Source organism: Glandiceps talaboti, chromosome 21 (genome assembly GCF_964340395.1).
Source record: "Glandiceps talaboti chromosome 21, keGlaTala1.1, whole genome shotgun sequence".
Lineage (NCBI taxonomy): Eukaryota > Metazoa > Hemichordata > Enteropneusta > Spengelidae > Glandiceps > Glandiceps talaboti.
In genome coordinates, this window is record NC_135569.1 from 1,864,914 (window position 1) to 1,882,310 (window position 17,397).

Sequence of the window (17,397 nt, forward strand, 5' to 3'; positions counted from 1 at the left end):
GCACATGATTTGGATCAAGAGATGAGTTTCCATTTGTTTTGAAAGTCTCATTTGTCAGTGCCCACTGCTGTTAACCCTAGTGTAAAGCTTAGAAAATTGGGTTATCTATCAATGTCACTGCAGTAAATGAATTGTTCAAATAGAGATAAAAACCATGGAAAATTATCAGGGCTATATCTCGGAAGTCACGATTTTCTATTCAATGGAAATGAAACAACACAGTTGACAGTTTATTACAGAATTCCTGGCTAATCATCAGCTTGTTTGACTGGATGTTTGAGATAGTGATAAAATTTCTGAACACTATATAATTACCTTTAGCTACTATCAATGAATTGTTAAATTCAAAGAATCAATGGTTGGTGTTAAACCATGTATTGTGTAGAATAGAACCTCTTCTCATTACAGTTGTTCACAGTCTAACATGATGTCATTGATTTCATGCAAGTGTGAATGTTCTGTTTCCCCTACGGCTTCAACAGAATTGGATCACATTCATAGACTCATAATTTTTACACTAGAAGTGTCTGCAATTGTCTGTTAGCCAACAGACTTGGCAATCTGACACAACATACATGTACTTGCTTGACAAACATTGGCATGCAAGAGATAGTCATACTTGACTATCTGGCTGGACACACTGTCTCGCTCTTCATAGTGAATAAGTTAACACTGTCAACCCAAATAGTTTTAGTCTTTTGGACCTCCATGTCTATTGGCCTAGACATGTCACTTGAATGGCTTGATCATAGACCCTCCTCTGCCTAACACTAGTAATAGTTGGTGGAGGGCCTATGGCTTGATGCACTGTTTCTGGAAAATGACATTGTCAGGCCAGACACCAAAGTCTCTGGGCTACTGTTATACTACATATAGCCTATAAAAATAAGCATTTGTTTAGATTTAGCATTGGTATTCACTACATAAATGAATATGCCATGAATACCAATGAGTAAATGCTATGTATATGTGTACAGACTTGATGTACAGAATACTGAAAGTACAAGCAAATACCTCATCCTCGTACAGAGTTTATAAATACAGAACCCAACCAAAAGCAGTTTTCTCCCTAAAAATTTCACACAAGGGTTCAGAGACCAGAAGTCTGTAAAATACATGTTGTTGGGACATTTTTATCAACTTTACTCTGTCAGTGAGTCAGAGAAGGCAGATGAGGGCAAAATGACACATATAAGTCTAAAAGACCCATATACACTTTTTGTACACGTTCTACACAGTCTAATATAATTGCCAGTTAGTGACAGGGAGAGTGCATTTTAGGTGTGCTGGCTGTTTTCATCGTATTTGTTGTATAAACTATAACAGTGGCACTGGTACTATAGTTTTGATAATATCACGAAGGTGCAGATGTTCAAAAATTAAGAGAGGCCACAGCACCATTGTTACATCTGGGAACACTGCGATGCATGTTTATCAGCACTGAAAATCTATTTCAAATTAATTAATGTTAGTCATGAAATGTAGTCGAGAAGGAAAATACTGCAATGTCTGTACACCAGCTATGAAAACCAAATTCAGGTCATTGCTGTTGTAGCCACAAAATATAGTAGAGAAAAAGAAAAGCTGGCCACGGCCAGGACTCAAATCCAGGACCCTCTGAACACTATATGGATGCACTATTGACTGTTACCCTATATATATACGGTATTGTCACGATTTACACTAATTTTACATTAATTTAGACTCAGAGACCACGTTGGCATCCAAACTACTGTTACCAAAGGTGAAATCCAACAAACCCTGCTATACTAGGTATACAAACTCATCAAACAATTTGGCTCCTTCCTGTATCTTGAGTACAGACTCCTCAAAGGATTTGACTCCTACCTGTATCCTACAATTCCTTGCCAACCGGGACATATAGTTTATCCAACAAAATAAACAACTGAACAGCAGCACAACGATCTGTCACTAGCACATAAACCATGAAATGTACACATCACACGGTATTCTCAAAATGACCATGATATATCTACAAATTTGGGGACAGAAAACGAAATATGACTATCAATACCAGGCTTACAAATAATGACTATCAATAACAGGCTTACAAAGACTGCCTTACAAATTTGAAGGTGAAATATCATTTTTGCAAGGATTTTACCTTGAAATTTTTTTATTGGATATTTAATTTCCACTCCATCAATGTCACCATTGCATTTGACCTACATTATCATGTTATATGATCAAATATCTCACAAATTGTAATACAATTTCAACCACAATCATTTTCATGTTCTTTGCCACTCACAATATTTGAACACTGTAATATCTACATACTTGGAATTATTTCCATTATACATGAATATTTCACCCGGCATAGAAATTCATCCATATTTTCTAAGCAAAACACGACTTAGACTGTAAGATATGTCGTGACATTTCGCCCTCACCGGCCTCCTCCCACAACTCTCACTACAAGGAAATCAATTTTTTTATTTTTTCATCTAACCACACACATATACAGTGAACAAAATACTACATTTGCCAAATCACATTTACTGTAATTTGAACATAGGTAGGTGATGTCTACCTTGGAAAACTGCCAATCATAGCAGCATTTCATATTCTAAGTACAATGGAAGTACAAAGGTCAATTTTACATAAATACAGAAGGTAATAATATAAACTCCCTTTATGGTTCCGATGACATAAACAATCACTATAGACTCATTCTAAACACACTTTGTATATGTCTTGTGTACTCCTACAATTTTATGCAGACATGGTCACAGTCCTTGAATCACTATTCAAACACAACATGGGAAAGATATGTTGTCAAATTTGGTAAGAATGAAAATGTCAAATTTAGTAATAGTAACTGGCATGAGAGGCCACAATGTTTACATTTGAAGTACAAACTACATGTATGTGCAAAACATTGCCAACACATCAGATAAAGATGTACAAGTTTAATATGAATGAAAATGTCCAATTTATTACAACCAGCGACTGTCAAGCATTTACAAACACAATTTGTTACAAACAGGGCACAGCATGTTGGAACTACAGAGAAAGTATTACATTCCTTCATTTGATAAGAACAGTTTTATTTCCTCTTTACACAATAGCTCACATTCACAGGGAAATTTCAAGTTTCCTTAGCATTTCATGCATAAGTAAAGAAGCCATAAAACTGATCTTATCCAACCATTATAAGTCTAGATTCAGTTGTTACACTCTCCCTGTCTGTAACAAGTTCCACTTGTAAATGTTTGCCTGTCACTGATTGTAATGATATGAAAGAACACAATAATGGAAGTTTTGAGCATAATATGTTTCAGTTGATTAGTCAACCCACAGTTAACAAAGCCACCAGAAGTCCCTGAATATATTTTGTATCCAAACATAACATGATAAAGATATGTTGTCAAGTTTGGTATTAAAGAAAATGTCAATTTGGTAGCGGTCTAAAAGAACACAATGTAACAGTGCCAAAGTTTGGAGCATAATTTGTTTTGGTTGATCAGTCAACCCTCAGTTAATAAAGCCAACAGAAGTCCTTTTGTTGAAATTATAATCACTTCCTTGTTATGGCATTGAACCAAACTCATTTACCGTTCATGGTATTAATTCACAGTAAAGAGATGTGAGCATCCGAAGGTCACCAGTTTGTGGTTACTAAACAGCACAATTACTGTCTACCCCCCATTTCTGAGATCACCATCACGTCAATGAATCAAGTGATGAAAGGGTGAGGTCCGCCATTCTCTGACAAACCTGTCACCAAGTCAATGTTTCATGTCAGATTGGGATGACCCCTTGGCAAATCTCAAGGTTTGCAGTAAATCTCTCAAGACCAAAAAGGCTATCAGGTCATCATAAGGCAAAGTATCAAGTTTGTACACCAGTGGCAGTAAATTAGACCAAGTATTGGGTGGCAAACAAACATAACCTGAAAACTATCAATGCCAAGAAACCTGGATAGTCTGTAATCTACCATAACAACATTCAGTTAACAAGAAAGTGTTCTTGCAATAGCAGGGCTCAAATTTAATCTCCTACACTTAGAAGTCAGATTCATCCAAGAGTCACATCTCAGTTATTATTCTATTTATTTACATCATATAACACTCTAGATGCTCGCCTGGTGATTGAATCTTATAATCTCTTCAATAAGAGATCATAGGATGTCATAGATAGTATTTAAATGATTGGTATAACAGAATCTTATAATTGGTAGTCTGGAAATGATGCTAATATTGTTAGTAGTGTATGTGTCCAGTCCTGGTATATAATTTTCTATTTATTTTCATTTGTCTAACAAACTGCCACCTTGTAAATTTGGTTTATCAGTTGGAGTCCAGCTACTGTTAATTTTAGAGTCCTTTATTAGGTTAGAGATCTCTAATCCAACTAAAACTTGACAACATTTCTCAAATTAGTCATCTTCCTGGGCAAGGTAACAAGGACCCCAGCTAGCAGCTCCTCTAGTAATTTCCAGTCCATTCAATATCATAGAAATCACATTCCAAACAATTTACATAATGCAAACATGGCATCAAAACAAACTACAGATCCAAGATTTTCCACTCCATGTCTACAACCAGCAAGGTGTTAACAGTCTTTGAGCCATCTTGTGAAAAGGTTCTAGGGAGAACACTACACTTTTACTTTACAAACACCCATCCACACCCCATTTTACTCATAGACCTTCCACCCAGGGTCTATGTTTTAAAGAACTATTATAAATGGATAGAAGTGTGAAAGAGTGCCACCCCCATCCTCATCCAGGTTTCTGTAATCTAACTTATGTTCTTTTTACCATCAGATCATCACTTTCACAATTTTACCTACAAGTTTTAGCAATATATATATATGTGTGTGTGCAGTGTTGACTTACAAATCATGAATCATTCTAAATGTTTACTCTTGTCAAACCTCTATAATATGCTGTCTAACAATTCAATTTCATTGCCCCCCCCCCTTATTTTCAATTTATTTCAATTTATTATTTGGCTTTAAATCTTAAATTACTAGTTTATGTTTACTCGTTTGAATGAAATTACTGGAGTTGTTTACAGAGTATGGGAATCTACTGAACCATAAACAAACATAACTGTAACTACTGTTTTCACGGAAAAGTAAAAATACAGTTTAAAGAAATACACTCAACAGTATACCACATAGTCTAGAGACTTGGCTAACTGGTTTGATAACTTGTTAGCCTGTAACAATATGTTGAGCCAGATAGCCAAGTCTCTGCTCAGCATACCTGATACCAATAATACTGACAGTAACTACAGCATAATTACACACATTGAGTTCTTTGTTATGAATTAAGTTTATGTTTGCCTGTCAAGTAGAGTAGAAAGAACATAGGAGGTAGGGTATTAAGACTTACGAAATATTACTCTCTTGTTAGTTGTTGTGTATAATTGTTATGGCCTTGCAGGGGTGAACATCCTATTTGGGACAATCCTTTGGGAGTGATGGCAAATGTTTGAAGAGGTATCTTTCATGATAAATAGACAGCTCTTTCAAGGGTGTGGCGTTGGTGTAGCCTTTGTCATTAAAAAAACCATAGCCACAATGTGCATGGTGTGGTAGGTTGTTCAGCCATAGGTCTATCTTTTGAGTATTTCAAAGCCGTCTGAAAACCATCAAAATTCATAACTGTGTATATGATATACACGGCCTTGACATATTTTCAGTCCCACACTTGGTAGACGTACGCTCACACCGACAGAACGGACACCAGACACGTAGTATACCACCGGTTATCGTACTCATGGCAGTATTTAATATCTAAGCTGGTTGAAAGAGGCCGTTAACACCTAAGATTAGCTTTGTTTTAAAGATAACTTTCCCATTTAAATGGGTACTGTCAGCATTATGACGGGTTACGTTACGCACTTCTGACCGACCGGTAACGCACTGCTGGGTTTATATCAAACAGCTGGACGACTTCCACCGTCTATTGACATCACCAAATCACGTATAGCCCAACTAAATTCACATATTTCGATATGGAGAAATGATCTTCTGATTTGACCATTTCATTTAGTGTTTTCAAATAAATTGACAAGTGAATTTCTACCTATTTCAGCGAACTGTCGTCGACACTAAGTTAGTTGAAATTCGAAGCCATTAACTTACAGATCGCTCCCGGTAAATCGGCCACGGAAGGCGTAGACGGACTTTACAGCACCAGAAACGCAACATAGGTGAACAAACAAAGAAAATAACCACCACAAAATAAAGCCGTGGTGGCGATTCGCTTCACCAAAATCAAACAAATTCCTGTAGTACCGATCACTGTTTCTCGAAGCAGACATAAAGGACCACGTAATTTGCTTGTTTAGGGTAAATAATACAGTTGAGTCGTAAACTGAACAACACTTGCACATGAAACATACATTTCTCAAACTTGTCAGACATAATGGAAGTTCTTTCGATTCTAACTCACCTTTTTGTGGTTTGTGCTTTGTCACTTCGTCTTATTTTACCCTTGAAATTACTTCTCTGGTAGGAAACGCAGTTCTATTGTACGAACTCCAGCTCATTCTGATTTCCGCAAAATATTTCCGCCATTTTGAAAAATCTGTTCAAATGAACTGAGCATGCGTAGGAAAGGGAAAAGGCCAAAGTGCCCGGATGACGTCGCCACCTTTCGACTTCTCAATTTTTTTTATTTATTTTTTTTTGGCAGATACCTTGAACACAAATAATTTTACATTCGCAATATACAGTGATTGTAAGCTTTAACTTTTACTAAGCTTACTTGATACGTTGATAATTCCACTTGGGGAAAAGATATCGATTGTGAAGAAGTAAACACGTCGAGAAAGAAAGAAGGTGATACGAAAGTATGATAACTACACTACACTGCAATTCAATTTATGGTTTTTAAAAAAAACATTTGTTTGGTTCCGGTTACCCGACCCACCTAGCTTTCAGTGCCGACCCTAAATTTTTTTTTATGTATTTGAGAAAAAAATGATAAAATCACAAAAATTGCGAGAAGTCTCAAGAGAAATAGTAGATGCGGAAACTAAAATAAAATTCTTCTAATCTGTAATGGATGTACATGTGATTGGAAGAAATAAACAACAAAGAGACCATTTGGAAAACAACAGAAAACTTGAACTAGACACTTTCCCCGAAAAAAATAATCTACCTACCCCACCTATTCTAAAATTGAGCGTAATCGGCCTTAATAAGACTGAATCCGGGGGGGGGGGGCACCGTATCGGAGGTCCCGTGCATGCAACTCAGAACTCTAAACCCCGTGGTTGTCATTTTACGGTTACCATGTTTCTCCCCGTATTGCCGCCAGCGGTGTGTGATGGCAGTTATACCTATCCATGGTCCAACACCCCCCCCCCCACCCACCCACCCATCCCACCCTCTGACTCCACCCTAGCTCTATCACGTACGTAAGACGTGATCTGGTGGCTACATACAGTCCTGATCATACCATAATAATTGTCCCTGTTTAAAATTCAAAATCATCTGAACACATTTATAGTATGATTCATAAAATTGATGATAACACGACTTTCTAACGGGGTTGTCCGATGTTTTCTCTCATTTGTTTCGGGGGAAGTGTGGTTTAATTTCCACGTGTTGGTATAGTACAATTATACCTCATATCTTTAATGTAGTTGTGGTCGTTGTAATCGTAGTGAGAGTGGTTTAATAAATGATATATGATGGGTTTTATTACCTGGACAAACAACATATATTATGGATTGGCTATAACTCACTGAACAGTCATACAATGCAGTAAGTGAAGCATATGAAATGTGTGTGTGTGTGTGTGTGTGTGTGTGTGTGTGTGTGTGTGTGTGTGTGTGTGTGTGTCGGGTATAATGCTTTTTCCATCCACGTGTACTTTTATGAGAGGTAACAGTTCATTCATATGTATAGTTTTATTTTGCTGGGACTTAAATTTGGACTTTAAGTGATAAACTGGAAAAAGATGAAATTAACATGTAAGGTAAGGAAAATTATGTTAGTCATGATTGTGGTGGTGGTGGTGGTGGTGGTGGTGGTGGTGGTGGTGGTGGTGGTGGCGGCGGCGGTGGTGGTGGTGGTGGTGGTGGTGGTGGTGGTGGTGGTGGTGGTGGTGGTGGTGGTGGCGGTGGTGGTGGTGGTGGTGGTGGGTGAAAACCTGGAATCATTTTTTTTAAATGATTATTAGAACTCTCTCCATGGTGAGTCTTTCGATTTGACCCCTTTTCACAAATAATTTTGCAATCGATATGTAAGCTTATGTTATAAGTTTAACAATATACATGTATTTGAATTATTCTGACAGCTAGAGTGTAATAGACTCCAATATAACTCATGGTTTGTATGAAGACATAACCCGTCTCGAGATGGCGAACTTTCAAAAAAAAATTGGCCGATTCGTAATCTTCCGAGTTGCGTCGGTGGGTGGCGACCTAACTTAGGATAAACTAATTTGTCATATCCTGACAAATTTCAAAAACAATTCTCAAGATCATCATACAACTATCATACTCTGTAAGTAGTTTGTTGTATGAACAAATGTTTTTTTGTTTGTTTTTCATGCTCGTCACTCCGAGTCTGTCTTACTGTAACTACTCTGTCTTATCAATGTCAGTTTATTCATTCATTCATTCATTCATTCATTCATCCATTCATTCATGCATGCATTCATTCATTCATTCATTCATTCAATCAATCGTTTGTTCATTCATTCAATCGTTTGTTCATAATGAATCGACAGTTTGGCCTTTTTAATTAGGGGGATGCTTATCCTAACACCTTTAAAATCATGGGTCAACAGAGCTCGAGTGGGACGTTGTTAAGATGTCGGAGTTCTCGAAGCACATGCTATAATATAGTTTTTCATCTTCTTCTTCCCCTAATTTTAATGGGTATGCTTGTAAGACAGAAAGTCAAGAACTATAAAAAAAATATCACATGATCTATACCACTTTATATTGTAATTTGTCAGACATATTTCTCCATAAATATATTCTCTGCATAGGGGTATCACGTAAATACAATTAAAACGTAAACTCTAGACGTTGGTGGCGCTCCTTACCATCAGCTTCCACGATCGCTGTCCCGTGCTGCGCTCGCGCTTGAAAGATACCCAACCCAACACTTTCTATATTCACTTCCATGGAAGTATGTAACAGTGCGCCACCAATGGTCAGAGTGGTGAAACCCATATGTCATTCCCTTGAGAAAAAAGAAGAAGATGTTATGATGTTGAACATTTATACAGTCAACAAGAGCTTCTTGGAAGTTTAGCAAGGTCCGTAGTAGACGGAATAGTTTCTTATTTACCTTATCGAACTATATTTCACTGTCTGTTTGATTCTTGGAACCATAATAATTGTTTCCATATGTATTTATACACAATATAAAGTTAATCGATGTATAAATGTACTATAATATTCAATTATGATGTGTATTTCTCCTTTAGGGTGACAGATAGAATACGGGACAGACAGATAGACAGATGAGGGTGGCATACACTTATAGTATACATTCTTAGCGGTCCGACCTTTTTTCTCATACCCCTAGAGGTAATGTTTGATGCTATATTCTACAGAACTGAATTCGTGGGAGCATTGTGGGAGGTATTTTATCCGACTCTTCATGTTGAAAATATACATTTTCTCCTACCCGACTGAAGAGCACAAAACGCTCCTTTTTAGAACCACTACGTATTATTGATTTTAATTGGTTATCAAATGCAGTTGCAAATATTAAAAATATAATTACAAATCTAGCTCATGATCATTTTACACAATTAATTTATAGCATTTTATGATTTTTTACCGACAAGATAGTATATCATAAATGGATACATGGAATTCGATCTGTCTAACTTGCTGAATATAGAATTTAGATGTATTGTGTCTGTTGTCTGCCCTCATCGGCTTTCGCTTGTGAGAGGGTAATGCCGATGAGGGCGCCCTAGAATGGCGTATATATCTGTCACAATACTTAATATGATAACGATATTAACCAATTATCTGATATGATATGAGACAATATAGGTGAAGCTTGCATGTTATATTAATTGATTTGTTTATATTAACAAAACATTTACCATTAAAGATAATACATAATTATATATTTTAACAAATTTGATACCTTTACAAGTTTTAGTTCAAAGTAGTCTGAAAGGTCTAGTCGTTAATCCACAAATCACTGGTTGAGTGTATTCTGTACTGAGTGGAAATGTCTTGGTCACATGGGCGTCACGTGAAACCCTTCCAGCCTCCCCGATATCTCTCATTATCGAAAGCGTGGCATTACATAAAGAAATTCAGAAATTCAGAGTTAATAGTATCCAAATACACTTGAAATGGCAAACCAATGCAAATATAGCTACAACCATGTGCATTTACAGCATTTGCCTGATTATTGAGTCATCAACTTGTCTTTGAACATATATTGAAGCTTTGCTTTACTCAGCCTGAAAGTTCCCGGCCTTGCTTCCGTTACCCCTCTCATAAAAGAAAGCCGATGAAGACAGACGACCAACGCAATATATTTAATATATAAATTCTATATATTCTGCAAGTTGGACAAAATTCAATGTATCCATGATGATTTACAATCTTGTTGGTAAAAATTGTCAGGCTCTGCCAAGAGGTGTCGCTTTATTCACTTCCGTGTAACTGGGCTCACAATTTCCATATGAGCGTCATTGAGGGAGCAGTCATTATTTATTGCCGGGGGTCGTAGGAATTTTTTTAGTCGCTAAAATCCCTTAGACACGGGGAAACTGGAAAACGAGAATCTCGGAAAGGATGGAATGAGTATAGATATGTTTTGAGTAAATTTGCTCTTTCTATTGGTATGAACAGTTTACTACGATACTGAAAATACTACCGTTGGAGGGGGATACCCCTTCCAGTACCCTCGGACTCCGTAAAACTACTTCAATATTGTACTTATCATCAGCATAAAGCAGAGAATTGACATTCGTTATTCACAATTCACATTCATATTGTCATTCTGTATATTAAGGACAGAAATATGTGATGAATATATATGTGGTGAGTGGTTTCATTAAAAGCCAGTAGTTGGCAAACTTGGCAGTACGAGTTCCATCGTCGTATACCATAGCCTCTTTTACGGCACCTTCCAAGACGTACCACCACATTTCGCAGTGTCGCGGAAGAAATAACAGCTCTGGTTTGCGAGAATGGTTATTTCAAGCTGGTCCAATGTTATGACAGAGACTAATTCGCAAAATTTTTCTTTTAATTATTGAAATTTTCGAAATAGAAATATTTTAATATGTGTTGTAAATACATTGGTTAAATTGGTTTAATTTTAAAACGAATTTTCATACATTTCTTTTCTAGTTTTCACTAAATGGCATCAAAATTGTTTTAAATAAATTTCAAAATAGTTTTCAAAAACCCATTCTTAAACCCTCCCCTGTGTGACTATTGGCCCAGTGCACGACTAAGGCTCTACACACCACTGTGCCCACTGCACGATCTACATAGTTCTCCTGCTAAAAATCTAATGAAAACCCTGAATTCGAAATTAAATACCAATGGTTGTACTGTTCGCACATTTCAATTAACACTTGGATGTAAACCAATGACGTCATTGTTTCTCTGTATTACTCAAAGCCATGTAACAATTGGACTAATTGAATATTAGCAAGTAACCATTTGAATGACGTACCTGTCAATATGTCAATAGATTGCCCAAAGCATGACCTATTGAGACTTAGTATATGATTTGCATACACACAGTGGGAAGGATTGACGTGTGCATAGACCCTCCTGTTGGTGGTGGGTCTATGACGTGACCATAGACCCTCCTGTTGGTGGTGGTCTATGACGTGACCATAGACCCTCCTGTCGGTGGAGGGTATATGGCGTGACCAACTCTTGACATTGATAACATGATAGTAAATGCCAAGTCTGGTCACTGGTCTAGTACAATTGCAAATGTACGGGGAGTTTTGAAGGAGAGGGGGTGTCAATCAGAAAATTGTGCTGAACACCTAGTGGGGGGTTTTACCCATTTTTTGTGAGCGAGGTATGGGGAGGGGGTCCTCAATATGTTGATGGTTATTATTCGTCGATTCCTCTGCCATGAATAATGACGGCTGCCTCAGTTTTGGGCCTAGTTCATATTCGGTAGTTTTTTGTGATTTGAAAAAAATCCTACCGGATATGAATTAGTTCATCAACGTTATGAAATGCTCAATAGCTTATTAAGCAAATGAATATTGTTATTACTCTTTCTTTTCTCCTGACCCCTAAATAAATGTGATAAACAATTTTTGATAGAAAAAATAAAAACTCGTGTTTTTTTAAAGGCCTTTCCCCGGATTAAATCCGTAATATATTTTATATGAATATATAAAAAACTTCAATAATTAGAAAAGGAAAGAAACAATAAGTCTAAATGTGATTTTATGATTTACATTCACTATATATTTTAGTACATGCAATTCAAAATTGTCTGGAGAACGAAGCAAGCTCGGTGCCATTACATTGTTACTACCTTATTCACCCGAAGGGGTAAACCCAATAACAAGAACAGCCAATTGACTGAGTTACACATTACGTCGATAGTCATTTGCATACTGGAGGTGAACAAGCAGCATCGACTGTGAAAATAAGCTGGGAAAGCTTGGCTGTTTTACGATTCCAACTCAAGTGATCGTTTTTCTACGAGGATTATTTGACTGTTTGGGCCTCCATGATGGAGGAGACCAAGATTATTTATCACATTGACGATGAAGACACACCGTATTTAGTAAAACTGCCCATACCTTCCGACCAAGTAACGCTGGGAGATTTTAAAAATGTTCTCAATCGACCCAATTATAAGTTTTTCTTCAAGTCCATGGACGATGATTTTGGGTAAGTGTTGACATTTATTACTTCCTTATTATTAGAACTACAACTGTAGACATATGATCAACATCCCGAGAGGAAATCGTCGAAGGAATCGCCTGTAGAAGTACGTCCTGTGTTTGTCCATGACTTCAGAAAAATGGCCGCCTTCTAGTGTATACAAATCTCTGAGATAGTATTGTTAATTCACATACCCTATCACTTTGCAAAGAATTGGTCACGAAAACACACTGTGAAGCCAAATATTGCTTTATGTGGATGTATTCAGTGTTTTATAAATCACTAGGTGACGATTTAGATTTTTCAAGGTGTACAGTTAGTAGTAGTAGTCGTGTTAAATTTGGCGAAAAATAAGCGAGAGATATCAGTCAGTGTCGACGGAGGTCGCCATCGGAGGGCCCCATAGGTTGCCGGCTTTTATGTGCTATTTACATGTTGACTTTAGGGATAACTGAAATTTCTTGCCGTCATTCACAAACACTTGTTTCCATGGAAGCACAAATCGAAGTAATAATTGAAAAGGGAAACCATATAGTAGACAATGTATTCTGAAAATAATTTCTTACGCATGCTTATGCGTCGTTCACGCTGGCTGCAAAGAAGCCATTTTGAATTGAAAATGATAGGTCCAGTTCGTTGAACGTAATCAACGTCAAACTCAGTGAAAGGATGCAAATGGGAAACCAGCTTTACCACAGAAATAAATAGGATATGCTTGATAACACCTGAAAAACACTGTATTGTAAAATTCCTCTCCATATCAGAAATAAAGCCTAGCTTTTTGTGTTCTTTCTCAGTGTAATTGATACCCTTATTCGTGTAGCTTACATGTCGTTCATTTGATCTGTGAATGTATTCACTTCTTACATTTGTATTTTCCTCCTCTTTCTGTACACTACAGCGTTGTGAAAGAAGAAATCGTTGATGATGATGCAAAACTACCGTGTTTCAATGGCCGTGTCGTCTCCTGGGTAAGTCTTACACAAGGAGAATTTAGAGAATTTTCATATGTTCTGACTGAACGGCAATGTAAACACCCAAATGTCGTCTGAAAGAAAAAAACCATTTTTTTGGCAGATTTGATAAATAATTTCCTTTTACACACTGCTTATCGGTGAAATATTGTTTCTGTGTTAATTTTCATCCCATGTTTCAGCCAGACATTCTAAATAACCAAAAATAACCACTCTCTGTTTATAAAAAAGTTACTCATTATGTAGTGTGTCATTTCAGGGCACTAGAATCAAACAGCAAAATACAAGTGACCTATCTCCAGGACTGACCCCAAGTAACCCAAGATAAGGGGAGTAGTAGAAAGAGATGATTTACTAGCATTTAGGAACTTGCAGAGAAACTGTTTAACCTTATGTGACAAAACCTGAATATCTAAGCACATGTTATTCAAAGAAATCTGTTTTGATAGCGTGTGTATGTCGCTATGTGACATCTGGCTACGTATACGATTTATTGTGTCACCCGGCAATTACTTCCAATTTATTTCATTCTAGATGTACAAGATAAGGCTTAGTGTTGACAATTTTCTCTTGCTCATCCCTAAATTTTTCTAAATATATATTTTTGAAAATCGTACACATTTTTACCTCCCTACCTAACCAGAAACACTTCCATTGATTGAAGTGCATATGGATTAAAATAACTTCTTTGTTAGATAAATTATTTATTCATTATGAATGGTATTATAGATGGTTGTCAGTCCATTAATTTTATTGCTCTTTCAGAAGTATTTTAGATTTGGATATTCCACAAAGACTTGATTCATATGTCTTTAGTTATATCCCAAATCTGTTTCTAAATCAGCTCTTTTCCTACATATGCCACTCTCATAATTTTTTACCAATATTAAGCAATATTTAATGAAATATATATATTTTTTTAAAAGCTTTATTGATCCAAATCAAATTCAGAAATAATATTTGTACGAGATATTAACCCAAATGTATTTGAGAGTTAAATCATCAACCCCTCCCATGTTATATATTTACCAGAGAAAAATCATGTTCCAAAATCCCATAGTAGTAGCAGTAGTGTATTGTTTTAAGAGCAGTGATTTATCTAGAAAGTAAATACAATTGAGTGGTTTTAAGATTCATTTTTTTCTGATCATGAATCTAACAGAAGTATATATGTATGAGGAATAAAATGAAAATGAATTTTTGTTTCCATATTTTGTACATTACCACAAAGATGAAAATTTGAATTTTGGCAAAATAAGTTATATTAATTTGATATTAGTTTTTTTTTAAATTATATTAAAATTATATATATAGTTTTGCCCAGTCAGCTTAGTGAAATCAAAGTATTTTTTTGTTCACTATATTTACACGTCAGAGACTAAGAATAGCTTTTGATGGTTGAGACTAAATAAACATAATAAAAGTATTTTTTGCTATGTGATGAAATGTGAGGGTGGTGGATGTCATACATGTTGGTACATATCTGAATATGGTGTATTGATATCCAGTGGATAATTATATTGACCCATATATTTTACAATAAATCAGAATTCAGGTAATATTATATAGATATGTAAACCCTAAAAACCAAGATGGGTAAATTTAGAAATATGTTATGTTAACCCATAAAACCAAAATGGATAAAATGTTAAGATATATTGTACACCCTGTCAACCCGGTGAGTGAAATGTAAGGATATGCACATCCTATAAAGTATTTATTATTAACACCCCCCCCCCCCCTCTCCCCCATGAAATGCAAGAATACATGTATTCTCTGCCCCTTGACAAAATGTCAAGATATGCTAACGGATAAACCCAGTGGATAATAAGGGTATGTATACCCAAAAAATAACCGAATATTATGGATGTCCTAAAATCCAATGGTAATGTCAGGTTACATACACATACACCCTATGAAATCACAGTTGGTAAAAATGTACATGTAAACACTGAAAATAGAATGATTCATTTGTATATTAGGATATGTATATCCCAGAGCTCATTTGGTAAAAATGTAAAATGTAAAGATATGTAACGTGGTACACACCAAAACCTACTGGGTAGAATGTTTCATTATATTAGGATATGTATGCCTCAGACAGTGCCCCATTTGGTAAAAATGTAACTGTATGTATGCCCATAGACCCTAGTGGAATCATACAACATACTTCAGTGTCAATTTAGGTCACAAGCTGTATACTAGGTGGCTTTTATCAAGATATGTGAAACCTAACAAAAGATTGGGGGTGATTTATATTGCTGTGTTACTAACTGCTTTGAGTTTAGCCTTTGTGCTGTTGTCTCAAACAGATAAAGCCAAATCACTTTGCAGTTCTACAGAAAAAGAAATAAGGACTGGTTAACTCACTACAGAAAAAGAAATAAGGACTGGTTAACTCACTCTGTAAATGTCGATTCATTTGATGTCGTCACACAGAATACTGAAAGCATGTCAAGTTTTGCTGGCAGCATGATGTGAGAGGAAAATGAGTCATCCACTAGGGTAGTGATATTTTAACTGTAGTGAAAAACCGTTCAGACACTTAGCAAATATGCGTCAGTTTTGTCCAGGGATTCAATTTACCGACTATGTGTATGTTCAATTGCTGTGCAGTCAAAATATAAGACAAGTGAACTGTTTGAGGTACAACTTTCTATTGATTTCCATTGGTATTATTGTATGTCAGACTATACTATTGTAGTATAAAATTGGGTAGTCTAGATTTGATGGTCTATGTGACCTGGACTACTGCTAATTTTGCACCCTGCTACTATGTAACTGATGTGACTTGAAGTTGTGTTTTTATCTGATAAGCCAGGGAATAAACTGAATGCAACACGCTGGCCATGAATGAGAGTGAATGAACAGAAAGACATGGCCTTGGTTGTCAACTCCAAGTCTTTGTACCAGTACAAATGAAAGGAGGCCTTTGAGAGTGAATGCTTTCAATCCAGCCTCATTTACCAACCAAGAAGTGAATAGAGACACAAATATACACTTTTACCTTGCTGTTTAGACAGACACCTACAATGTACATGTATGGCAGTGCTTGAAATTAGCAGCAGTTGTCCAGGACACAAACTATTGAACATTGTATCTAGACTACTAAATAATCAGTAGTCCAGGATACATAGACTACTAAACATTGTATCTAGACGACAACTAAATTAGCAGTAGTCCAGGACACATAGACTACTAAACATTGTATCTAGACTACCAAATTAGCAGTAGTCCAGGACACATAGACTACTAAACATTGTATCTAGACTACCAAATTAGTAGTATTCCAGGGCACATAGACAACTAAACATTGTTTCTTGACTACCAAATTAGCAGTAGTCCGGGACACATAGACTACTAAACATCGTATCTGGACTACCAAATTAGCAGTAGTCCAGGACACATAGACTACTAAACATTGTATCTAGATAGCCAAATTAGCAGTAGTACAGGACACACAGACTACTAAACATTGTTTCTTGACTACCAAATTAGCAGTAGTCCAGGACACATAGACAACTAAACATTGTATCTACACTACCAAATTAGTAGTAGTCCAGGACACATAGACTACT

The 17,397-nt window shown here is 36.3% G+C and overlaps 2 protein-coding genes across 3 annotated transcripts in view; one reads left to right on the forward strand and one right to left on the reverse strand.

The window, feature by feature from the left end:
* LOC144451176 (E3 ubiquitin-protein ligase MIB2-like) overlaps nt 1-6,564 on the reverse strand; it is a 45,348-nt gene extending 38,784 nt beyond the window's left edge. The window contains exon 1 of the mRNA XM_078141973.1: nt 6,431-6,564. The gene's annotated coding sequence lies outside the window, so the exon portion shown is untranslated. The remainder of the gene's footprint in view (nt 1-6,430) is intronic.
* Nucleotides 6,565-12,577: 6,013 nt separating this feature from the next.
* LOC144451178 (segment polarity protein dishevelled homolog DVL-3-like) overlaps nt 12,578-17,397 on the forward strand; it is a 99,974-nt gene continuing 95,154 nt past the window's right edge. For both annotated transcript variants that reach the window (XM_078141975.1, XM_078141976.1), the window contains exons 1-2: nt 12,578-12,851; nt 13,747-13,816. In XM_078141975.1, the coding sequence (XP_077998101.1) occupies nt 12,688-12,851; nt 13,747-13,816 (234 nt within the window). In that variant the 5' untranslated portion in view covers nt 12,578-12,687. The remainder of the gene's footprint in view (nt 12,852-13,746; nt 13,817-17,397) is intronic.